This window comes from Lygodium microphyllum, chromosome 10, assembly GCF_053477565.2.
Source record: "Lygodium microphyllum isolate KBCC chromosome 10, Lygodium_microphyllum_v1.1.10, whole genome shotgun sequence".
Taxonomy (NCBI): domain Eukaryota; kingdom Viridiplantae; phylum Streptophyta; class Polypodiopsida; order Schizaeales; family Lygodiaceae; genus Lygodium; species Lygodium microphyllum.
In genome coordinates, this window is record NC_141144.1 from 61,397,131 (window position 1) to 61,422,771 (window position 25,641).

General features: G+C 42.1%; 1 protein-coding gene across 2 annotated transcripts; it reads left to right on the plus strand.

The window, feature by feature from the left end:
* Positions 1-1,609: 1,609 nt before the first annotated feature.
* LOC148030069 (uncharacterized) lies at positions 1,610-25,641 on the plus strand. 2 transcript variants are annotated; one of them, XM_087686347.1, is made up of 3 exons: positions 1,610-2,111; positions 3,105-3,244; positions 24,108-25,635. In XM_087686347.1, the coding sequence occupies exons 1-3, from the start codon at positions 1,983-1,985 to the stop codon at positions 24,898-24,900; spliced, it is 1,062 nt and encodes a 353-aa protein (XP_087542473.1). In that variant the 5' UTR covers positions 1,610-1,982; the 3' UTR covers positions 24,901-25,635. The 2 variants fall into 2 exon arrangements, with proteins under 2 accessions (XP_087542473.1, XP_087542474.1); XM_087686348.1 differs by lacking the exon at positions 1,610-2,111 and adding an exon at positions 2,205-2,669 and having other exon boundaries at positions 24,108-25,641.

Genomic DNA, 25,641 nt, shown 5'->3' on the forward strand with positions numbered 1-25,641 from the left:
CTTTGGGGCAATGAAGCTGCCGCGAAGTGGCCTAGTATTCCATGCACGTGAAGCATGCGTAGAACACTAGTATATTTTATTATGCTTTGGGGCATGTGGGCTTAGGGCTTGAACTCATGCACCCATATAACTCAACCCACACTCAAAACCCTACACCATGACCTTGTTGGTTCCTATGCAACATCTTTGTATAAGTACCTATTTATTTAGATAACCCCATGGTCATTTTGATCAAGTTGATCAAATGATGAGGGTGCAAACTGGAAGGTGGAGAAAGTCAAGATTTTAGAGGATCCTCAATTTGGTCATTTCATGCACATTAATATAGGGACATGCTATTTTGTAGCTGCTTCTACTTTACCCTAAAGTTGTTGCAAGTGAAGCCATGCTATCTACCATCAATATATTTTTGCAATGGAAAAAACAATTTGGATCCAATTGGACTAAATAAAAGAAGAAAGTATGATAAAGTTGGATTACTAGATAGAGAAACCATTCAATTGAGAAAGCCATTTGACAACACAAAGACCACACTTAGTTGGAGTGTATACATAAAAAATACTTACATATGCATCACATGTTTCCAAAATAGTGTGCAACCATAAGATTTTAGAATCGCAGAGGTAAAAATATGATTCGTCAACAATATTGAGATAAATAACAATGCTACAAGTTACACACATAACTTGCTATGGGAGCAGGGAAATAAAAGTTCTAGTCATCTCCTTTTAAATACATCTACAAAATAAATGGAATAGGGGATTAACAAATGGGTCACACTCAAATTATAGAGATGAATAATAATGTTTAGGAACTCCATCGAGTATTCACAATAATTGTTTAGAGACGAGAGGCTAGGTTAACATGGAAACTAATGTTGAGGGGACACAAGAAATACTTATTTGAGGATTAGTAGATCAAAATGTAACATTGGTACATGCTGAGCCTATTAGACTTAAAGCTCTACAATTGGTTTCTTGCATCCAAAGAAGCCATTGTTGTTTGTAGGGAACATAAATTTAAGCATATTAATAGCAAGCCTTGGGGTTTCACAAGGATGGTAGCCTTTTTCGTAAAATTTAGGTGTGCTTCTATATCTTGTTTCGCTTTGAGGACACCTCTTTTCTACTAGGAGACCAACCAGACAATGTCTTAACTTTCCATACATAATATCACATGGTGTCGACAAATATTTAAGGTCATGCAAGTCTCAAAGGAATAGGTGGATTGATCATGATAGTAGGGGGACATGATGTTATTTTGCCATTACTTACTATTGATGTAAATTAGATGCTTCTACCCAAATCAATTATGATGACATTGCTTCTTTATTGCAAACAAAACCTTAACCAACTACATGTTCTACAAGGAAACATTGAAAGAAGGAATGAATTAAATAAGCTGCTGCATCCTATCCTAATGGGGGTGAATTGCGACTAAACCCAAGGTTCCACAGTGTGACCATGCAACGCTGCATGTGTAAAGAGTCCTAGAAAAAATTGCAAAACCGCGTGACCCACATCATTGACTTGTGCCTCGCTTCACCTACCACTCGTATGAATGTGCCCTTGCACTGAATCAATCAAGCTTCTCTCTCTCTCTCTCTCTCTCTCTCTCTCTCTCATATTCTTGTTAAATGCAAAGTTCCCATTTTCCTGATCGATTCCCCCAAATTCAATACTACCATGAGATCTGACCAGTTGGGCTGTCAGCCCCTCTGACAAAAGGCACCTTAGACAGAGAAGTGCTCGCCTCACAGAAGAGCAGCGGAAACTCTGATAGCAAGGGCTGTCCATTGGATCTCAGGGGAAGGAAGAGCTTGCCTCTCACAGAGCTATCGGGAACCCAATAGCAAGGGCTGTCCATTGGATCCAAGGGGAGATTTGGGTTCCCGACATTTGGTTGCTTATTGCTTTTGATTCCACCGGTTTACGTTTATCAATATGGCTCTGTAGCTTAAACCCATCCCTTATTTGCCCAGTATGGTCAGGGAAAGGCCGCCCCTGGGCATCACCACCTCGCAGGCAGATTTTGCCGCAGAAGGGTTCATCCTGCACCATGTGTCTAAGCTTGATACTCTGGCTGGAGTTGCCATCAAATATGGGGTGGAGGTCCGTTTTCTGATCAGTTCTTTTGGCATATACAGCTGGAACATGCTGTTCAGTAGGTAGTAGTGATCATGAGTATATCCTGAATCCAACGCTGAGTTATTATCGCATTTCATTTTTATCGAGTAGTATCTTCAATGGGAAAGGGGATTGCGTAATCAACTAACCATACCATTTCTTTTGGCTTATAGCTGCAAAATTCTGTTTAATGTGTATAAGCTGTTAAGTTCTTTTGGCATATAGCTGGAAATATGCTGTTCAATATGTAGTAGTGATCTTGATTGTATCCTTGATTCAATGCTGAGCTATTAGCCCATTTCAAGTATGTGTAGTAAGACCTTCAATGGGGAAGGGAGATGTGTAATCACCTAACTATACCATTATAGCTGGAAGATTCTGTTTTTAATGCGTATATCCAGTACCATTACAGTTGCATAGAGCTACTAACAATTTCAATGTGAAGAGAAATGGTGATATCACCCTTAATCAAGATTCAACATGGAATTTCTAACCCATTCAACAATCTAATTTGCCTGATGCAAGAAGATCTACATTCGTAAGGTATAGTTGCATTGCCGAAGCATTTCACACATGAGTCAATGTTTTCTGGGAGATAGTTTGTGGCATATAGCTGAAATGTGTGTGAATGTATAGGAGTGTTACTATGCAATGTTACCATGTGCCCTTGATTGTGCCTGTGTTCTTAAATGCACATTGATTTTATTTCATTTTGGAGGGAACTGTTTTTCCATCCGCAGTAGTTTCCCATCAATTTGATGTTCTTGGTGCAAGAAAAATAGGGAGACAAAAAAACCTGTATGCATTCACTGAAAATTTTCAAGAGAGCATGCTTATCAGCGAAGTCTTGCGAATCTCAGCACCAAAAGAAAGTTTTCTCTCTCATATGTTTTATTTTTTTAAGTTTTAAATTTCACGTGTTTTATTTTTTAGTATTCTATTTCATGTGTTTTATCTTTTCTTTCTCACTCTGACTAGGTTGCGGATGTAAAACGAGCCAATGGATTGGTTACAGATTTTCAAATGTTTGCCCATAACACAATCAGGATTCCTTGTCACTCAAGGCCTCTGCCTTCAACTTCATCAGCTGATTTGGACACTCTGCGGTACAATAGCAAGTATGATTCTTCCTTGCAACATAAGAAAAATGTGGTTTGTTGATTGGAGGTGGAAAATTTTGCAGATGCATCTTTGTTTTATTTTTACCAAAAGTTAACAGCCTCTCAAGTTATTGGGCTTCTTTTCTTTAGAAACTTAGTAATGTGGGAATGTAAGTTTTGTATCATAGAGAAAAAGTGGGAAGGTCTGTGTAACTCCTTGCGAACCCTCATATACTTTCTATAATGGGCTATCGTCATTGTTCTGTAATTAGACTGGGAACACAGTGCTTAGCATTCTAAGGAGGTGATGAAAAGCATCCTAAGATTTTGTCAACAGCCACAAGATTCAGTTTAAAGCAAGAATTTGCTAGATCGAAAACATAAAGTGAAAATTGAGGGGCTGTGTTATTTTGTCAACAGCCACAAGATTCAGTTTAAAGCAAGGGTTTGCTAGATCAAAAACAAAAAGTGAAAATTGAGGGGCTGTGTTAACCAAATATACTGTTCTTGGCATACAAACATATATAGTGCAATAAATGGGATGCCCAATCTAGTATCCAAGTCAATCTCCTAAAGCTTGCTGGTAAGGCTACAATTTTCCTATAGGGCTCACTAAAAGTATTGGCTTCAGTATCTTTATTCTCTACGACCAAGTTAAAAATCAACTTTTGTGTGATTTGTTTGTAAGCTCCGATTCCCTATTTGAGCCAACCACTCATGCACTAGAAACCAGGTATTGGTGTTTGGATGCAACTGGAGGAACACAGCCTCTTATCAAGCAATGTCTGTCAATTTGAGGACATTTTCCTGCTATGAACCAAAGCAGCCAGCCTTAAAAAGTACCAACTATCTTGTTAGTGTCAGAAGTGGGTGCAGCAATGGAAGCATGAGAATCTGCTGTAAGAGGCTGCATAACACAAGAAAGAAGAGAGAGACTGCAAAATAAATATAAACACTGTAAAAGAACTCAATGAAATTAGGTGGATAAACTTGACATTCAAAGTACAAGTTAGGGCCTTATCTAGACCAAACTATATACCCATACACTTGGCCCTCATTTACTATAGGTAGGTTTAAGGGTCATTCACTTCAATGTTGTTCTTGAACCTAGATTGTCAGTTACATAAGGTGAAAAAGTGTACCAATGATGCATAGTCCTTGGTTTGATTTACCATCTCCATTGCATATGGCTTGTGTATGTCAATAATATGCACCACTTCTTTCAAGGTTGACAAGAGAAGTAGAAGACAACAATGCTCCATATTACTATCTTGTAACATGTTATGAAGTAGGGTAGAGGAGTTGTGTGAGACATTTAGCATTGTATCAGGTTAATCAAGGAAGGAAGAAAGCAAGAAGTAACATAATGAGGTACTAGTCTCAAGGTCGGCCTCAATTGACTAGAGCAGTTAACAGCCCCGAAGGTTGCTGCTCTAGGGCAGTTACCTACCCCAAGGACAACTAATCAGAGCAATTTAATAGCCTGCCAAGGAAGGAAGCAGCCAACTGCCACACAAGGTGTTAATGCAACCAATATAGGTGAAAGGTGAGAAGGATTGAGCAAGAGAGCTCAGAGGTGAGAGCTATGGCGGATGGAGTAAGAGCAAGAAAGAGAGAGACTTCAAATGTGGGAACTCCAATAGTTACAATGTGTGACCGGCCTTTTCTTTATTCGAATGTCGCCGAAAGAATAAAGAATGAAGTGATAGTGATGGGTGCCCGCCGCTTGCAGTGTGCAGGTGTGGGTATTGTTAGTGTAGTAATACACAGGCGGCTAGGCAGAGGCGCCTTTACCCCCAACAATCTCCCACTTAAAGGCGAAACTGTCTCAGTGAGGAGTGAGAAGAAAAAAGAAAAAAATATAGTACAACATGTATATAGATACAAGAGGATGAGGAAAGAGGTCATCTCATCCAACGCCCATCAATTTCCTAAGGAAGGCAAAGCGCTTTGTAGAGAGGCTTTTCGTGAGAAAGTCTGTAAGATTCTGGCCAGTTGAGATCTTGACAAGGTCAACAAACTTGCCCTCAATGATCCCATGAATAAAGTGATACCTCATCTCAATGTGTTTTGTTATCGCATGGAAGATCGGATTCTTGGCTAACTGGATAGCACTCAAAATCTGAATGCAGTGTAGAGATAGTATCTGCAATACCAAGGTGAGCAACCAAACGACCCAATCAAATGGCCTCCTTGCAAGCCTTAGTGGCTGCAATATACTCGGTCTCTGTAGTAGAAAGGGCCGTGCATTTCTGCACCTTGGACATTCATGAAACAACACCTCCAGCAAAAGTGAACACATAGCCAGAGGTGGATTTCCTACTATCTGCATGTCTTGCATAGTCAGAGTTAGTGTATCCCACGACTCTTGTATCCTGGCTGCCATAACATATGCACATATTAGCAATGCCCTTCAGGTACCTCATGATACCCTTCATGGCATCCTAATGCCTCTTGCCAATTGTAGCCGTATAACGTGCCACAACACCAACTGCAAAAGCAATATTTTGATGGGTGCTATCATTGCATACATAAGATTGCCCACTGCGGATGCATAGGGAATCTTGGCCATCTCGGCCCTCTACTCATTTGTCTGCGGACAATCGGCTTGTGATACCTTCACATGAGAAGTCAATGGACAACCAATAGGCTTTACATCTTGTATATGGAAGCACTCAAGGACTTTATGAATGTACTCTCTCTGTGATAGATGGAGTAGTCCTTGATGCTATCACACATAATGTGCATACCAAGAATATGAGAGGCCTATCCCAGTTCTTTAATCTCAAAGCTCTTCTTGAGCTGGGGCTTAAGAGCATCTAGCTCATCATGAGCTTTTGCTGCCAAAAGCATATCATCCACATAGAGTACCAAAATCAATAAAAATCCATTACGGGCTTTCTTCGTGTACAAGCACGGATCCATAGCACTACGATTGTAGCCTTGTGATTGCATAAATGCATTGAACTTATGATACCATTCCCTAGGTGCCTACTTCAAGCCATAAAGACTTTTCTCAATCTGCACACTAGGTGTTCCCTGCCAGGCTTTGCAAAGCCCTTAGGTTGCTCCATGTAAATCTCATCATATAAGTCCCCGTGGAAGAAAGCTGTTTTGACATTCTATTGATATAAGTCCAAGTCAAGCTGTGTAGCCAAAGCCAAGACTAAGCGTTGGGTGGTCATCTTAACCACAGGAGAGAAGATCTCATTAAAGTCAACACTATGGTCCTGCTTAAAATCCTTTGCTACCAATTTGGCCTGGGGTGTCCAAGGGTACTTTTCAACTTGTACACCCACTTGCAAGGCAAAGTCCTCTTGCCACTAGGTAAGGAAACCAAATCCCACGTACGATTTTTATACAACAAGTTAATCTCAGATTGCATAGCCCTCTCCCGGGATTGACTGTCACCCCTGCGCATAGCCTCATCATAGGTGAGAGGCTTTCCTGCATCTGTAACCAAGATATAATTTATGGAGGGCTCATAGCAGTCAGGAGGTTGTCTATCTCTAGTAAAACGCCTCAATGCAGACTGTAATGCCTGTCCAATATCCTGTCTAACATCCTGTGTAACACCTTGTTTAACATTCTGTCTTACATCCTACCATAAGGATTAGCTAGTGCAGGTTGTCTCGCTAGCTGTGTGGGAGCAGGGGACTCCTCTTGAAAGATAACCTTGCGTATCTCAACAACTTTCTCAGGTTGCATATGCATTTTGTCCTCATGGAACACAAGATCATGGCTGCGAATCACTTTCCATGCTTGCGGATCCCAAAGACAATATTCCATCTTACTTGCATCTCCATAGCCAAGGAAAATGTATTTCACACTTTTAGGATCCAGCTTATTGTGTTTATCCTTGGGTACACGGCAAAAGGCCTCACATCCAAAGACATGCAAATGAGCAAATGAAGGAGGCTTTCTTGTCCATACCTCCTCTGCAACTTGAAAGTCAATACCATTGTAGGGTGACTTGTTAATGAGATGCATGGCAGTAGAGATTGCCTTAGCCCAAAAATGCTGTGGTAAGCCTGCTTGGCTAAGCATATTGCGGACCCTCTCCTAGATAGTCCTATTCATATGCTCAACCATACCATTCTGGGGAGGGGTGTAAGGGGCGGTCAACTGATGCTTAATATCCCACTCTTCACAAAATTGCTCAAAGACACTTGAGACGTACTCACCCCTGTTATTGGTCCTTGGGTATTTCTCCAGACCGATTCTCTGCTAAAGCAAGCCAATGTTGAAAGACGGCCAAGACATCAAATTTCTACTTTATGGGATAAGTCCAAACCTTACGTGAATAATTGTTAATAAATGTGACAAAGTACTTCACATCCCCTAATGATTGATAGGGCATGGATCCACATACATCTGAATGCACAAGAGCCAAAGGCTCACCCGTGCGTGGAATACCAGGCTTTTTATGCGAATTTCTAGTCTGTCTGCTATATAAACAATGATCACACGACTCAAAATGCGAGTAGTTAAAAGGCGAAAGATATTGCAAAGCACTAAGCATTTTCATTCCCTTAAGTGACATATGCCTGAGACTAGCATACCAGAGAGATACATGTGGGATAGAATCCACTGACAAAACATGGTCAATAGTACAAGATACAACCAAGGGGTAGAGGCTGCCAGACTCGGCACCTCTTGCAAGAACAAGCTTTCCACGAGTTATCTTCCATATAGAATTATCAAAGCATATATGATAATCTGCATCATCAAGCTGCCCAACAGACATAAGGCTTTTAGTTAGTGCGAATACATGACGTACATTATGTAGAATAAAAGTGCTACCAGAGGGAAATTGTAGAGTGACATCACCAATGCCAACAATAGCAAGAGACCGATCGTCACCTAAGTGCACAGTACCAAATACACTGCGATCGGTATGAAACCACTCACGGTAGGGGGTCACATGAAAAGACGCATCCAAATTGAAGAGCCTGCGCATGAATAGACTGAGCCTCAGTCAGCTGAGAGGCATCACATGAAGAGGCTCCTAAGATGTAGTCATTATCACACTTCTCAGGCTACATGTCATTTATCTCCTCAATCTTTTTGCTGGACTTTGCAGGTATAATGTTGCGATCATTAGATTTCTCCTGCACTTTTTCTTTTTCCTTTTCTTTGCGCTTGTCATGGTGCATCTTATGGCACTGTAGTTGTATATGTCTTGCTTTCCCACAGTAATGGCATGTAAGATTAGACTTACGTCCACGGGACTTGCTGCGTCCACGTGACTTTTAGACCGGGACTTTTGAGAGTCTTTCCCATGACGATCTTTATCTTTCTTGCCACTTCTGTCACCTCTAATGGATAAAGCATGTAAACTGTGGGAAGCATCATTGTTTTTCCTGTTAATTTCTTTAGTCAAAAGAGCACTCTTTACATCTTGCAATTTTAGCCCATCAAGTCTGTTGGTACAGATCGCAGTGCGAAATACATCCCAAGACTTAGGTAAAGTGCCAAGCAGAAACAAAGGATGTAGATTATCCTGAAACTCAATATCCTGTTGAAGTAGATTCTTCATGATAGAATGAAATTGGCTAAAGTGAGCAGATAATGGGGCCCCCTCCTTCATGCGGAGATCCATCAACTGTTTAATCTAATACATTTGTGAAGTAGGGCTTTGCTTTGATAAAGTTTGCGAATCTTTTCCCATAGATTCCGTGCACTTTGATCTTCATCTTCAACAACATTATTATGGACCTCTTCAAAGAGTGATAAAATGATAGTGGACTTTGTTTCTTAGTGGCTTAATTTGCAATTTTAATACCAAAACCTGCTATATTTGAGATTTCCAGTAGCCATAGTTGGTGCCATCCAACTTGGCAATGTTAAACAAAGCCATATCTTTGAGATGACCAGCCATAATGAGTCAAACAGAGGCGGACTATGCAAAAAACAACTTGCTGTAATTAGCAGTAAACAAGCCAAAACCACTGCCAAAACAAGTTGAAAACAAGAGAAACTGCTAGAATGACCAGTTATCCACCATATAGTTCCAAAAGTACATCAAAAGGACATGATTAAGTTTAGTAAATACATCACAATCCGCATAAAACAGCTTGCTGTAATAAATGACAGCAGTGAGTAAATGAGAGAAAATAGTGAGCTAATAGAGATCCAATGACAACAGTGATTGCCAAGTCCAATCCTGCATCAATCGGGCATAACAAGGACACTATGACAGCCAATGAACATGAGCCAAACACCCAAATGTGTCAAGAGAGTCCGTCAGTACAACCGATACATCCCCTGAGTAATAAGCAAGATGTACATACCACTGGCAAGACCTGACAAAGGTCGGTGTATGCTCAATGAAGACGGATCAAATCAGCTCATAAGCATCCAAGAGCAGACATGGAAGCATCTACCAAGCAAATATCATAGTCAAGGACGTGTAAGAGATCCCAATCTCAAATCTCAAATAATAGCTCAAATGCATAACTTGCAAGCTTTGGGTAAATCCAAGACCATAAGCATAAAGCTCCCACTGGCACAAAATTCGATGGCAAATGATTAACCAATCTCAGAGATAGCATGTAAATGCATAAGACATCTCATTGCCAAGACCATACATCATGAGAGCACCAAGAGCATGTAAGCGGTCAAGCATTTGATAGCATCCAAGTACATCATGTATGAACCCAAGTCAATCTCTGACAAGCCAAGAAACATCCAAAAGAGGTTCCAAAGTATCCGAGTACAAGCCCAACTGAAGCTCCAAGTGGAAAGGAAGCTCAAACAATGTAGGTAGCATGCATCACTGACATATGCTTCAAAGCATGTACCAACGGGTCATGCATAGACCACAGATATAATCTCTGTCACAAAGCATGCCAATGTAGACCAATGCCAAGTAAGTGCCAACCAATACGGAGCTTGAATGAGGCTCAAAATACATTCCCGAACCATCCAAATAGTCATAATAAGCATTTGGAAAGCACCCCGGACCAATAGGCATAACATAACCCGAGTTAAATAGCTTCAGCCCTGCTCTATTACAGTAGTAAATTCATTGTCAAACTGAGCATTAACAGGGCCAAAATTAACACCAAATCAATGGCATATCATATGCATAGTTTCCCATAACATCCAGGCATGATTCGGGTAACATATGGCATCAATAGCTAGTACCAAGCAAGAATAAGCATTAAATACTAATGTAACGCTGTTTGGGGCTGCCTATGGACTGTTATGATAGTCCTGGACTGAAGTATATCAAACCCCAATGTCAATGTCAAGCTCAAGCCTTCAATGCCATGGTTGAAGCATGCTCCTATGCCTTAAATGAGACCTTTGTGTAGTGCCAATGGCTTGAAGAGGTGTTGGAGATGAAGGCCACGTTTTTGACAGGTTGAGAAAATGAGGCAACCTGCTGAAATCACGTTTTTGATGTTGCTGAGGGAGTTGGGCACTACTTGATGGTTAGGGAGCCTCTATAGCTCCCAAAGAAGCTTCCCAAGAGGCCTCAATAGGCATAGAAGAGAGAGAGCTCAGTTCCAAGCCTTCATGGGTTGAGCCATGGCTGCCTAGTTCTTCAAACCGTGTGGACTGAAATAAAGAGTGGAATGAGAGCTCCAATGCTTGTAGATGAATGCCCTGAGGTTGCCCAAGAAGGCCTAATGCTTGTCGGAGAAGGATGAGACTGACCGGAAGCTCAAAAGGTGTGGCTATGGTTGCCAAGAGTGAAGAGAAGAGTGTAGGTATTCGAATGAATGCTGGAGGAGTGCTAGACCATGTTCAAGACCTCGAAGAGCCAAGCTCTGATACCAGTGTTGGGAATAAAGGGCCATCGTGCCTTTTATATGTGCACGGGTGTGAACACACCCTTAGCACATTGTACTTTCATACATATATCTATCTAAAAACCTAAAGTGGTACACTCGTCATTGTACCGAAAAACGTGTTCACTCTCTACTTTGCTCTCTCGCACTCTCTTTGTCTCTCTCATTCACAATGACTGTCTGTCTCGATCTCCGTACCTAATCGATTCCTACAAACTGGTATTAGAGCTGCGGTTGAGGCGTTCGTGCCTCTCGGAGTTCGAACAAGACAGACAAGCAAGTCGTGAGCTGCAGGCATGGTGGGTAGTCAAAGGCGAGCAGGAAAGTCAACGGACAGGTCACGACAGGCAGCATTTGACGTGAGCGACAGTCGTCAAGCCTTGCAGCAGTCGCCAGTCCATGCAATAGTTGACGAGCAGTAGCAGGTGTCAGACAGGCAACAACGGGGCTCACGGAGGGGGCCAGTGGGCAGCGACCAGAACAAGGACAAGCGTGGTAATGTGGCAGTGTTGACGACAGACGCTGCACGGTTTAGAGGGCGACGAGCGACCTGTACACGACGATTGCAGTTGCTGACGGTGATTGCAGTGGACTAGATGGAACCAGCGGGCGGGTGCTGATGAGCACGACCAGCCGGCGGGGTTCCAGACTCACGGCGACGCCTGGCGGGTCAACGGACCCGTCAGAATTTTTCAAAAAAATCATTTTTTTTTGAAATTGCTTTTACCCACCACTAACAGGGTTTCGCGCGTGTAAGCACAAAATCTCAAATTTCTGCAATTTTGGCCTAGAAAGTTGGGGCTTTACCAAATTGAGCACTGTTTGTGAAAAATTGAGGCATCTGCGTTGGAATTGCACACATTGTGCGCATTTGAATTGGGGATTTCGCCAAAATTGTTGAAATTTTGCTCATTTGAGTGAAATTTCTCAACATTTGGCCCAAAAATTTGGGGCTTTTCCCAGATTTGTGAAATTTGATTCAGGACAAGCAAATTTGCCTCAAAAATTGTAGGAATTTGTGACATTTTGTCCCCGACATTCGGGGCTTTTCATGTACATGCATAAATTGGGCTGAAATTAACCCAATTTCTCAACATTGAGGCACATTGGACCCCGTGCAATTTGGGGCTTTTGCGATTTGGGCAAAATTTGTGCAGCATTTGGTCATTTTATGTACATGCAGGTTGAATTCTGCGCAATCTGGACATCAACACTTGGTAAAATTTGGGGGTTTTGCTGAAATTGCTTTATTTTGGCAAAATTGGACAGTCCTATGCATGACAGAGGAAATGTAGGTGTGTGTGACGCTTTTGAGCACAAAATTTTGGGGCTTTTGACTGTTCGTGTCAAATTTTATGCCCGTGGGTACATGTACAACAGAAATTGCAGCTGAAATTTTGGGATTTCTCATGTTATGTGATGCACATGCCCTTGGAACAGTTGTAATCAGTTGGATAATGCTGTAGCACTTGGTTTGGCACTTCTGAAAATTTAATTACGGATCTGAAATCTGTACTTCTGCATGGTCATTTATTGCTGATTGGTACTTGTTTGTACCTTGGTCACTTGGGTGACAGTTTGGGCCTGCATTTGCTAGTTTTTTGGTCACATTTGGGCTGAAAATCATGGCTGGCAGCAATGACAGCAGTAATCTGATGCACATAAAGAAGCTTGAAGGCGCACACAATTTTGCAGTTTGGCAAAAGCAGTGCTACAATATCCTGTTACAAAAGAAGCAGGCAAAGCCGATCAAAACCAAAGGGGCAAAGCCCGCGGACATGGATCATGATGATTGGGATGAGTTGAATGAGCTTGCACGCTCAACCATAGAGTTATCAATTTCTGATGCCTTGCTGTTCAACATTGAAGGTTTGGATTCTGCATATGCTATATGGACCAGATTGGAAGAACTGTATGCACAAAAGAGTGTTGCAAGCAAAGTGTATTGGCTAAAAAAGCTTATGGATTTGCGTATGAAAGAAGGTCAGCAATGTCTACTCACTTGAGTGAGTTTAACTCCATTTTCAGCCAGCTGGTTGCCTTGAAGTTCATGATTGATGAGGAATTTAAGGCTACTTTCTTGCTTTGCACTCTAGCAGAGAGTTGGGATACATTCAGGACTGCTATGAGCAATTCTAATGTAATTCTTTTGTATGCTGATGTAGAGAGTGCTCTACTTATGGAAGAGTTGAATCAGCAGAACAATGTATCCAGTAAGTCTTCCAGTGCTTTGCATACTAGGAGCAGATCACAGCAAAAGGGCAAATATGATGGCAAGGGACGCAGTAAATCATGTGGCAAAGATGTTGAATGCCATCATTGTGGAAAGAAGGGTCACTTTAAACGTGACTGCTACAAATGGAAGAAAGAGAAAGGAAAAGGCAAGAAGACAGATGATAGGAAGGAAGAGAAGAAGGACAGTCAGCCTAAGAAGAGCAGTGTAAAAATTGAAGAGGTGAATGTAGTCACTCATGACAGTGATAGTGGGAGTGATGTACTCTTTGTCTCTTCACACTTTGGTGCACATGCTTTACTTGTAGATACAGATGATGACATGCATACCTGGATTCTTAATTCAGGTGCTTCCTTTCATGTCACCCCTCATCGAGTGGTTTTTTGCCTATATAGGGGGTCGATATGGTGTTGTCGATCTTGGGGACAACTATGCATGTGAGATTGTAGGTATTGGCAGTGTGTAGTTACAGTTTCAGCATGGCTTTGTCTTTACACTTTAGCATGTACGGCATGTACCTCAGCTCAAAAGAGCTTAATTAGCACAGGGCAGCTAGATGATGATGGTTTTCATACCACCTTTGGTGATGGAAAATGGAAGATCTGTAATGGATCTAGGGTTATTGCCAGAGGTTTCAAGAGTGATACTTTGTATCCACTTCAAGTATCTAGTGTGCTTGACCATGTTGTTGTCGTGACCGAGCAGCCAAGCTTTTCTTTGTGGTATGGCCGGTTGGGACACATGAGTCAAATAGGAATGAAAGTGCTCTCTCGTTTGGGTTACTTGCCTTGTCTTCATTATGCTGATTTTGAGCATTGTGATCATTGCATTTATGGCAAACATGCATAGACGTCACATAAAAAGTCTCTTTCTTTGAAATACTCTCCTCTAGAGTTAGTGCATTTGGATGTATATCAAATGCCAGGATTATCTTTAGGGGGAAAGGAATATTTTGTCACCTTTGTCGATGATGCTACACGGAAAGTATAGGTTTACCCTATTTGTAGCAAGGATGAAGTGCTTGACAAGTTTAAAAAATTCTTGGCATTGGCTGAAAATTAGACAGATAAGACACTTAAGTGTCTTCGCTCCGACAATGGTGGGGAATATGTGTCCAAGGCCTTTCAGGCATTTTGTGACAGCAAAGGGATAAAGAGGGAGCTCATTGCCCCTCATAATCCACCCCAAAATGGAGTTGCAGAGCGTATGAATCGGACCATATAGGATAAGGTCTGTACGATGCTGTCTCATGCTGCATTACCCCATGGTTTTTGGGCAGAGGCTGTTATGACAGCCGTACATTTGTAAAGAAAAACACAGCAAACTTGAGCCAAAGTCCTGTAAATGCATTTTCTTAGGATATGGTGACAAGGGTGAAATGGGGTATAAATTGTGAGATCTCGAGAAAAGGAAAGTAGTACGCAGCAATGACGTTATCTTTCGGGAATGCACAAATAGCCCGAAAAGACTGAGGAGGTCCGTAGGGTTGTATTCCGAGAAGAAATACCTTTTGGATAGCAAAATGTGCCCGCTGTACAGCAGCAAATACCTGCTGTAAATGAACCTGTGAATGCATGAAATGATGTTGGAAATGATCAGCCAGCTATTGCCCATGAAAATGAGCCATTACATGTGCAGGAACAGCCAGGACAGCAAGCTGTTAATGCTGATTTGCAGGCTGAAATGCCAGGAGTATGTTGAAAATGAAAATTTGCAGGAACAGCTAGCAAACAATGACCATTGGGTTAGGAGATCGTCTAGGGCTACTAGGCAACCTGACAGATTTGTTCCTGGTGCAATTAATGTGGCTGATTATGTCATGTTGAGAGACTGTGGTGAACTGTCTTGCTTCAAGGAAGGAATGGACAAACAGGACAGCAAGAAATGGTATAAAGCCATGCTGTCAGAGATAGAATCTCTTGAAAAAAATGACACTTGGGACTTGGTGCAATTGCCTAAAGGGCAGAAAACCCTTCCATGCAAATGGGTTTACAAGATGGTCACTTCTGGTTTCTCACCAAAGTACAAAGCAAGATTGGTTGCAAAGGGGTACAAGCAGGAGCATGGAATTGATTTTGATGAGATTTTCTCTCCTGTAGTTGAGATGACAACATTGAGAACCATTTTGGGCTTGGTTGCAGTTGAGGATATGGAGCTCGTACAGATGGATGTAAAGACTGCATTTTTACATGGTGATTTGCATGAAGACATATATATGCAGCAGCGTGAAGGGTTTGTTGAACAAGGGAAGGAAAAAATGGTATGTAAACTTAAAAGGAGTTTGTATGGGCTGAAACAAGCACCAAGAGAATGATATCATAAGTTTGATACATTCATGCAATCCCAAGGCTTTCATAGAAGTCAAGTGGATCACTGCTTATACACCAAGAAGGCAGCAGATAACAACCTGATTATCTTGGTTTTGTATGTTGATGACATGTTGATTGCTGGCAGGGATACTCATGCCTTGGATTCATTGAAGCAAAGTCTTCATGGCAGCTTTGACATGAAGGATCTGGGTGATGCAAATCACATTCTTGGCATGCGAATACTCAGAGATAGATCTAAAGGCTTACTCTATCTATCTCAGCAGGAGTATATCTTCAAAGTTTCGCAGTGTTTCAATATGGAGGGCCTTGTTGGGAACTACATCACGAGTCTGCTTCCCACAAGTGCATGATACGCAAGGCTGTAGGCTCACCACAATATCCGACAAACCTCGAACAAGCTATCCCTTGGGTTTCTGAAGGTAATCATAATTGAGGTGGCCAAACCAAGCATGCCAAAGCTCGGACTGAGTTTGTGAGGTAAGGAGAAGAGAAGTCAAGGCAGAAGAAGACCCCAACTTGTAGACTCTATTCTCCTCATAACCTGAAGAAAAAACTTGTCTCGATCCATGATCAAGAATTCGAAAAGAATCCACATCAAATTCAACCAAGAGGCAGAGGGCACAAATCTTGTGCATCAAAAGTAGATGGTACCCTAGGGTCGGCACATAAAGCACCTCGGATGTATGGGCAATACCTCGTCCATCTGGAATAAGATGCATGTCACCTCGTCCATCTCGAATAAGATACATGTTACCTCGTCTCTATATTGAAATAGACGAACCGTCATTGATGAGAATCTGGCCATGTGAAGGCCACAAATGAGCAACACCTGCTCAAGGAGTCGTGTGCCGTGAGGCACCATTGTCAACAATCCACTCCTGAGTGTATGAGGCCGGCAATGCGGCATCAGAAGCCGTCATGGTCGAATCCTCAACCACCTCCAAGTGGAGGAAAGCCACTAATGAGAGTAGCTAATGAGGGAGCAACCACCGCTCCAGAATCCTTTGAAGATTTCTCCTTCTCCTTCTCCTTCTTTTCCTTGTTGAGGCAATCCTTCTTCCAGTGATCTGTTTTGCCACAAATGTGACAAGTAGACTCCTTTTCTTTATCCTTCTTAGATTTGTCCTCCTCCTTTAATCCATTCTCTTCTTCTCAGAGGACTGACCAACCAAGGCCTCAGATTTAGAAGCATTGGTTCCTTTTAATTACTCCTCTTAGTCCGTGACCATAGGAACCAACTCTTTCCATCGAAGAGTCTCAGACCGCCTTGAAGCAAGCTTCGAGATGGTCTTCAACATCCTTGGAGCTTGTTTCTACTGATCTTTGTGCATTGATGAGAACGGAGTCCCTTTGAGGGAGCTTGTATTCCATGCTATCTGTGGATGATTACAACAGGATGACATGGGCTTACTTCTTGACATTGAAGTTGGAGGCTTTCTCCAAGTTTAAGGATTGGTTGCTCTTTGAGGAGAATCAATCAGGTTGGAAGTTGTAGACCTTACGATTGGATAAGGGTGGAGAATTTGTTTCTAATGAGCTTGCTCGTTTTCGTGCAAATCATGATTGTCACCAAGAGTTTGCCAATGCAAACACCCCTCTGGAGAATGGCATCTTGGAGCGGAAGAATCGCAGTGTGATCGAGATGGCCCATACTATGATGGAGCATTGTTAGACACCTTAGTATCTATGGTTTGAGGCTGTGGCTACCATAGTTCACATCCTTAATCGCTCTCTTACTTCCGTTGTTGTTGGTGTGACTCCATATGAGGCATACTTTGGGTCTAAGCCAGACGTTTCTTATTTTCGGGTTTTTGGGTGTGATGCCTATGTTCACATCCCGAAGACACAACATGACAAATTTGAAGTGGCTACCAAACGACAAGTGTTTGTGGGCTATAGCTCGTAGTCTTAAGGCTACCGATTGTATGATCTTGTTAAGCAAGATGTCTACATGAGCGGTGATGTTTGGTTCATGGAAGTTCCAGCCTCAGCGGGGGGTAAGGAACACCTTGTTCTTGGAGATCCCGATGACAGCTGGGCGCTAGCAATTGTTCCTTTGGAGCGTATGCCTCTTGAGGACTCTTCTTCGGATGAGGAGATTAGACTGCCGGATTCACTGATTGCTCCCTTGCCGTTGATGGATCTTCTTGAAACTTTAGCAGATGGAGAGCGATGAGGCGAGATTCGGCCTCCTCCTCGTTGGGCTCGTGACACTCTTCGTGATGTAAGGATTGAGGGGATGTTTGAGGAGTGGCAGCTGCAGGATGCCCTGCGGCGTTCTCGGAGGAACCAAGCACACCACACTGATCTTGTTTTACTAGTTATTGTTTGATGACTTGTATTATGCAGGATCGGGAGCCCACTTTCATCAAGGAGGCTCTAGAACATGATCATTGGCGGAAAGTGATGGAGCAAGAGCTGGCGTAGATTGAGAGGAATGGCACTTCGTATCTCGTGCCAAAGCCTTCTCATAAGAAGATCATTGGAGTCAAATGGGTCTTCAAGACCAAGTATTGCAGTGATGGCACGTTGGACAAGTACAAGGCGTGCCTTGTTGCTAAAGGTTTTGCATAGTGCCCAGGCATTGATTTCCATGATATTTTTGCCCCTACAGCTTCTTGCCATGGGCGATGGCCGGTCTATGAGTTGGATGTGAAGTCTTTTTTCTTGAATCGGGAGTTGAAGGAGGAGATCTATGTTGAGGAGCCTCTAGGCTTTGGTTCTTCTGATGGTAAGGTGTACATGTTGTAGAAGGTTCTCTATGGCCTTAAGCAGGCTCCTCGTGCTTGGAATGAGAAGATTGACTTGTTCCTCCAGGAGAAATTAGGGTATTGGCGTTCCAAAGCTGACCCCTAGTTGTATGTACACACCTTGTGTGGAGGTCGTGTCTTGTTTTGCCTTTATGTGGACGACTTGATTGTGACAAGTGACCATACTTAGATGGTTGAGTAGACGAAGGCAGCACTTCATGAGAAGTTTGAGATGACGGATATGGGACTTCTTCACTTCTTTCTAGGTCATGAGATCTATCAGACTTTGATGGGGATTTTTATTCCCGAGAAGTGGTATGTGCAGGAGCTCTTGACTATGTTTGAGATGGAGGGATGTAAGTCTCTCTCAACTCCTATGGATCGGAATTGAAAGGCTACAACTCAAATCTGATTCTCCTTTGGCGGATGCTATCCGATATAGGCAGTTGGTTGGCTCCTTGATTTGGCTTCTTAATACCCGTGTTGACTTATGTTATGCTGTAGGTGTGCTTGCCGGGTTTATGAGTGAATCCAATATGGTGCATTGGCAGGCTACTGAGAGGATTTTGCGGTTTCTACGGGGGACTCCTGAGCATCGGTGGTCCATGACAAGTTATTACTTTACCTTGGGTTGCTGTCCATATCTTTTGGCTGTAGCACAATAGGTTGCTGCTCATTTTCAGCATCAAAAGGAACATAATCTTCAGCTAATAGTTGCTGAATGGCTGGCTGGTCATGCTGAAATTTGACCTTTTTGTCAAGATCACTATGTGTAGCATTTTTCAGCAACTTTGCCTCATTAAATACTACGTCTCGGCTGCGTACTATCTTACTGTCTTGAGGAAGCCAAACTCTATAACCCATATCTCCCTCATCTCCATATCCCATGGAGATGCCCTTCATGGATTTCATGTCTAGTTTTGTCCTGTGATTTACAGGAACATACGCAAAGGCATTACAACCAAAGACACGCAAATGGTCATATGAAGTAGGTTTGCCAGACCAAACCTCCTCGGGAATGCAATTTTCTAGTGTACGATTGGAAGAGTGATTGTATATATGAATTGCAATTTTAAGAGCCTCTCCCTAGAATTGTTGCAGGAGATTAGCTATAGACAACATGCATCTAACTCATTTTCAGCATCAAAAGGAACAAAATCTTTTGCTAATGGTTGTTGAATGGCTGGCTGGTCATGGTGAAATTTGATCTTTTTGTCAAGATCACTATGTGTAGCATTTTTCAGAAACTTTGCCTCATTAAATACTACATCTCGATTGTGTACTATCTTCCTGTCTTGAGGAAGCCAAAATCTATAACCCATCTCTCCCTCATCTCCATATCCCATGGAGATGCCCTTCATGGGTTTCATGTCTATCCTCTGATTTACATGAACATACTCAAAGGCATTACATCCAAAGACACGCAAATGGTCATATGAAGCAGGTTTGCCAGACCAGACCTCCTCAGGAATGCCATTTTCCAATGCACGATTGGAAGAGTGATTGCATATATGAATTACAATTTTAAGAGTCTCTCGCCAGAACTATTGTAAGAGATTAGCTGTGAACAATATACATCTGACTCTCTTACAAAGTATGCGATTTTATCTTTTAGCCACGCCATTTGATGCAGGATTATAAGGGGTTGTTAACTCCCTCTTAATGCCATGCATCTCACAGAACTTTTTGAACTCATTAGAGACATACTTGCCCCCATTATCTGTTTTAATAGCTTTTAACTTAAGCCCTTTCTGTGTGGTAACAAAAGCATAAAACCTTTTTAAAGGTATCCAACACTTCCTTTTTACTCTTTAGCACATACACCATGACTTTCTACTGAAATCATCAATAAAAGTAACAAAGTATCGTGCACCCCCATATGAAATAATAGGCATAGGGCACACATTAGAGTGTACTAAATCAAGTGCATTGGACTTCTTAACGGCACCAGAGTAATAAGGAGACTTCACATGTTTTCCATATATTCAATCATTACAATAGTCGAGACCAAAGCCTTTTACATCAAATCTCCCTAAAGAGGAGAGAACTTGAAGGCCTTTCTAGCTCATATGGCCAAGTCTTTTGTGCCAAAGTTCCATGCCATAGCCAAAAACTTGCCAAGTAATGCTTTACAATGCAAATAGTACAAAGTCCCCTTTTTGCTGCCTTTAACAATCAGCATAGAGCCCTTGTGGACCTTCCAAGATCCACCACCAAAGATAGTAAAATATCCTCTTGCATCAAGTTGCCCAATTGACAATAGGCTTTTCTTTATGTTAGGTACATATTTGACATCCTGTAAAATCAGCTCTTGGCCGTTTTCGAGGGCCAAGTGAATGGTACTTGCACCCTCTATCTCACATGCATAGTTGTTGCGTAAGTAAACCTTGTGTAGGCAATCTGCAACCTATTTTGAAAATGACTCCAAAGGGGGAGTAACATGAAAAGAGACACTGTTGTCCACTATCAATTATTGGGACAGCCCGTCATGAGCTGTAAGTAAGGCATCAATCTCCTTTTTTTTGTTGATGTGCATATCACCTGCTGCTGCCATAACATCTACATCATTGCATGAGGTTGCAACAAGTATCTCTCCAGTGTCAGAGAGCTCTTCAATGACCACACTAGATACAACATTTGCCTTTGCAACTTCTTTTGAGGGAGAGTTGTCATCATCTTTCTTGTCATTCTTCTTTTTGTTTCCTTGTTGTTTCTTTCTTTCCTGCTCTTTCTTGTAGTATCTACAATCGGGCTTTTTATGCCCTTTATGTACATAATGATAGCAAGTAATATCCTGCTGTTTGCCCTTGCTTTTACTTCCGCTTTTGCCTTTATTTCTTGCATTACTCCTCTTTTTTGACATGTGTCTGAGATGATAGGCTGAACCATTGTTTCTCCATTGGACTTTCTGTTGATCTTCTCATTGAGAATAGAGCCCCTAACACCATCAAAGGTTAAAATGTGGCGAAAGGTAGTCATTGACCTGCCACGAGTAGTCGCCTGTTGTTGCGTGGTCTTTAGGTTGTCACTTGCCTGCGATTGATTGCCGCAAGCCTAAAAAGTTGTCACCTGCTCAACCTGACCTATTGCCTGGTCCGCCTGGTCATGCTTGGTCCACCTGGTCAAAACTGACCTATTGTCTATTGTCGCTTGGTCGGCTCGGTTAAAACTAACCTGTGATTGCCTTGCTTGGTACACGTGTTTGAAAGATGACAACCTGACCTGTGCAAGCAGAAAAAGAGCCTGAAACATTGTTGACAGATCGTCACCCGCCTTGGGAAGTGTGCACACCTTGTCGTAGCTCTGATACCAATTTGTCGGGATGAGTGCACAATGGAATGGGAGACACAAATGGAGCAGTAGCAGTGTTGAGAGTGAGAGAGAGGATCTAAAGATGAGTGTACCAACAATCAGAGTACACAAGAAATAAAATGTATTTATTTGTTAGGGCACAAATAAGGGCGTGTTCACACTTGTATAAGTTTATACACATGGAGATTAAGGGACTTCACACCCAACACAAGAAATAAAATGTATTTATATGTTAGGGCACAAATAAGGGCGTGTTCACACTTGTATAAGTTTATACACATGGAGATTAAGGGACTTCACACCCAACATAAGGGATAGATATGCTTGGGTAGATATGACTCGAAACAATCTAGAATGTATCATTCCATCACATCAAATAACATGAACAGCATATTCTTAAAGTTGAAAGAATTGTTGTAAGGTAGAGGCTACCAGGAAATCAGTTCGTAGTTTCAAGAATCAATTACTTGGATTTAATGCTGAGGACAACAGTGGTCTAGAAAAGGGGGGAAGTTTGAGATCCTAACGTCTAGGTATCTATTGAGGCTAGTAGTTGGGTGAGAGTAGTGTAAAAATTGAGGAGGTTAACATCAGTAGGTCAGGTTGAGGAGGGTAACATGAGGAGGTTAAAGAGGCATGTAGAAAAGACCCTTGGGGTTTGGTTGCAAGAGAGGGCGAGAGTAGTGTAAAAATTGAGGAGGTTAACATCAGTAGGTTAGGTTGAGGAGGGTAACATGAGGAGGTTAAAGAGGCATGTAGAAAAGACACTTGGGGTTTGGTTGCAAGAGAGGACTCGTCACCCTTGGACTCCAGCTGTGGGATACCTCTTGAGACTTGGAAGCTGATCTCAGAGCTGAGATGGCTCTATGGTTGTTGGCTCAGTCTGATGCAGCTCCTCTAGAGAGCTGGGCGTCTCCACTACTAACACTTGTGCTAAATTACACCTGAAGAGCCAAGAATTGTGATCTAGCAGGGATGCCTCCAGTCTCTAGGAATTAAAGAAGTTTCACAGGTGAGGCCTAGCTATAAATACAACTGGAGGTCTGCTCACCACATGATTGAAATATTTGCCTAGAACTGGTTCCAACTCTCATGCATGGGATCATTAGGAAGAAGGAAGAAGGAACAAGCCAACATCAGAGTAACGACCACCTACAGCTAGAAGCACTCGGGGGCAAGTCTGTATCTTGCAAACCATCATTGGTTAGCCATGTTAAGCCACATTTTGGCTAAATTTCTCGGCTCTTGGACATATTCAAAACACATTTAAAATCATTTGTTTAGAAAAGAGGAGACTTTTTGGAGGGACAAAAGGCTCATTAAGCTCTGTAAGGGGTTTTGTATGTGACCACCCCTTCCATCCCTTCACCCATGGCCATCATGGTGTTTACAACCAGCCTGCCATCACCAACTTTATGCCATACTGATCGTTGTTATTGCTGGTACTTTTGTCATCCTGCTACCCCAGCATCATCAGTGACTGCTTTTCATCTGCGACAACCCTTGTAGTTATGGGCAACAAGCCTAGCTGCAGCAAATAGCATCGTTTAACCACAGGTATCTTGCAGTGAACGCACAACTGCTAGTGCAGCAGATATGGCCATGTATCAAACAGTAGGTACACCACTTGTGTAGCCACATGCAAATGCCTAGAGCAGCTCATCATTATTTGTCAGTGCTGTTATTAGTCTGCCAACTGAACCAAGGACAGAGAACAAGTAGCTAGTGCTCACTCGAAGTGCACCAACTCCCTTGATACTGCCTCTGTTCAACCCTATGAATCCACCCCTAGACTGCTGGATGAGTCACATGTAAATGGGCTAGGATTCAGGGGCTGCTCTTTCGGCAAAGTTTCTATTAGGGATAGAAGGGTTGATTGGGTGGGAAAAAGCACTAAAATTGATGTGACCTATATCTGAGGTTTATTGAGGTATCAGCATTTACATAGTAGCCATAGGATCAATTTCTCATCTGATTCTTTTTCATTACAACTATGCAAAACAAAGAGATAATTTTAACATGTCTAAATCTGACATGAATCAGGATAAGTACATTCTTCAAGGTTTTTAAAAATAGCCTTGAAAGTTGACTGCTTTTGCATGAGTAGGCAGTAGTATGCTTTGAAAGTTGGTGGTGGTTGTGTGAATAGGTAGTTGTGAGCCTGGAAACTTACTTGCTGTTATTCTGAATTGGCATTCTAATCAGTAGCGATGAAAATGGTTTATCTTGGGTCAGGATTTCTATATGAACTTGGATTCAGATGAATAACCAACTAAAGAAACCTGAACTAGAGAGCGTTCTTCATTGATGTATGCTAAAGTGCACCTATCAGGATGGAATCTCGTGTCTGATACTGCAAGGCAGTCATGGGGATGTTCAAATTGTACTATGATTGTCATGATAATGCCTCAATTCAGGGCTGTTCTTCTAACTGGTCTTTAATTTTAATTTTCCCAGCTTATCAGCTGAGGAGGTGCCCAATCTGAAATCCAGGTCGGGCATAAGAGATATCACAGAACCCATATGGAGGAAAAAGAGGCCACCTTCATCATCAATGGATCTTTTGAGGGGTTATTATGGGCTACATTCCTCATCAGCACAGCAAACAGTCCATGGCAATGAGCAGACAATAATGGCATCAGCAGATTCAGATTGTGAAGACCATTCAGATTATGAACCTTTCTCTCCACCAACAAAACCAGTCGTGCTTTTGAAGAATGATACTGGCGATTTTGGGAGTGTACTGTCAAATACTAATCCTCGGGAAGCTAAGGCAAGGTCAAGATTGAGCAATACCAGTGTTGCAAAAGAGGAGGTAGTTCTGGAGGAACTTGATAAGGGTAATGAAAATTCTGTTAGAAGGCGGTCCAGGGCTGAGGCAAACAACTTGCCATATGGCTTCCAAGAAGCCAAGCAGAAGCAGGATCCAGGCATTCTGGATGGAGTGCTACCAAGCTTCGGCTTTTCATCAAATACAGACGGTTCTGATGGCATGTTCATTGGGTTACTGAAGATTTTGGACGGGGCACTATTTGGTGGAAAGCCCAAGGAGTTCACGACAGGGAAGGAAACAACTCCATGCAACACCTTAACCTCACTGGGGCAAAAAATTCCATTGCTTAATACTGGGGCCTATACATATGGCAGCAACGGAAAACCTGTAAATCATGTGAGCTCAAATCCAGCTAGTTTTAGACCCTTGCTGGAGGGCATCTCCAAACCTATTCGTGATAAGGCAGCTTTAGATTGATAAATTTCGCCTGCTCATCAAATATCATCCACATCTACCGTCCGCGCTCATTTATTTGTAGATATGCTAAAATATGATCCCAACTGGGTCATTGTTTTAGGAGACTTCCAACCATTATGTGGGAGATAACTTGTCATCTACAAGGAATCATGTACAATGTTGTTGCTTCAGGTTGTGACTGCTTTCAATGCTAGTGACAACAATTGAGCTCATGGATACAGCAAAAGGCGAACCTTACAAATCTGGTGGTATGGAGCTCGTGCAGTTATAAATCTGAACCCAATGATTTGGCAGGCAAGTGGTTGATGGTTTACTTACACATCATTTGTGTACAGTATAGGAGTAATAAGTGTCCTCCATAAAGGGACTGGAGATTTAGTTTATTTATGTGTAAATCAGTAGCAATCCTATAACGTTTGTCATTCCTATACTGCTTCTATTTATTAATTCAGAAGGAGCAAGGTCTTACAACTGCATTTGTTCTCAATTTATAAGGAAATCCAGGATCCTTGTCTGATAATTTTGTCAGTATGCAAGATGCTATCTGATACTAGTGAAGATCATTGCATAAATCATTCATTTTAGATCTGCATCAGAAGAAACTGATAGTACGTTGCAACTCTCTGAGTCTCAAGACTACTGAAGATTGGTTTATTGACATTCCCCAGAAGAGGTACCAGCTCCTTAAAGACAAGAGGTCCAGAAATCTAAAGGCTCACTGAGAAGCGAGCTGATGTAAAC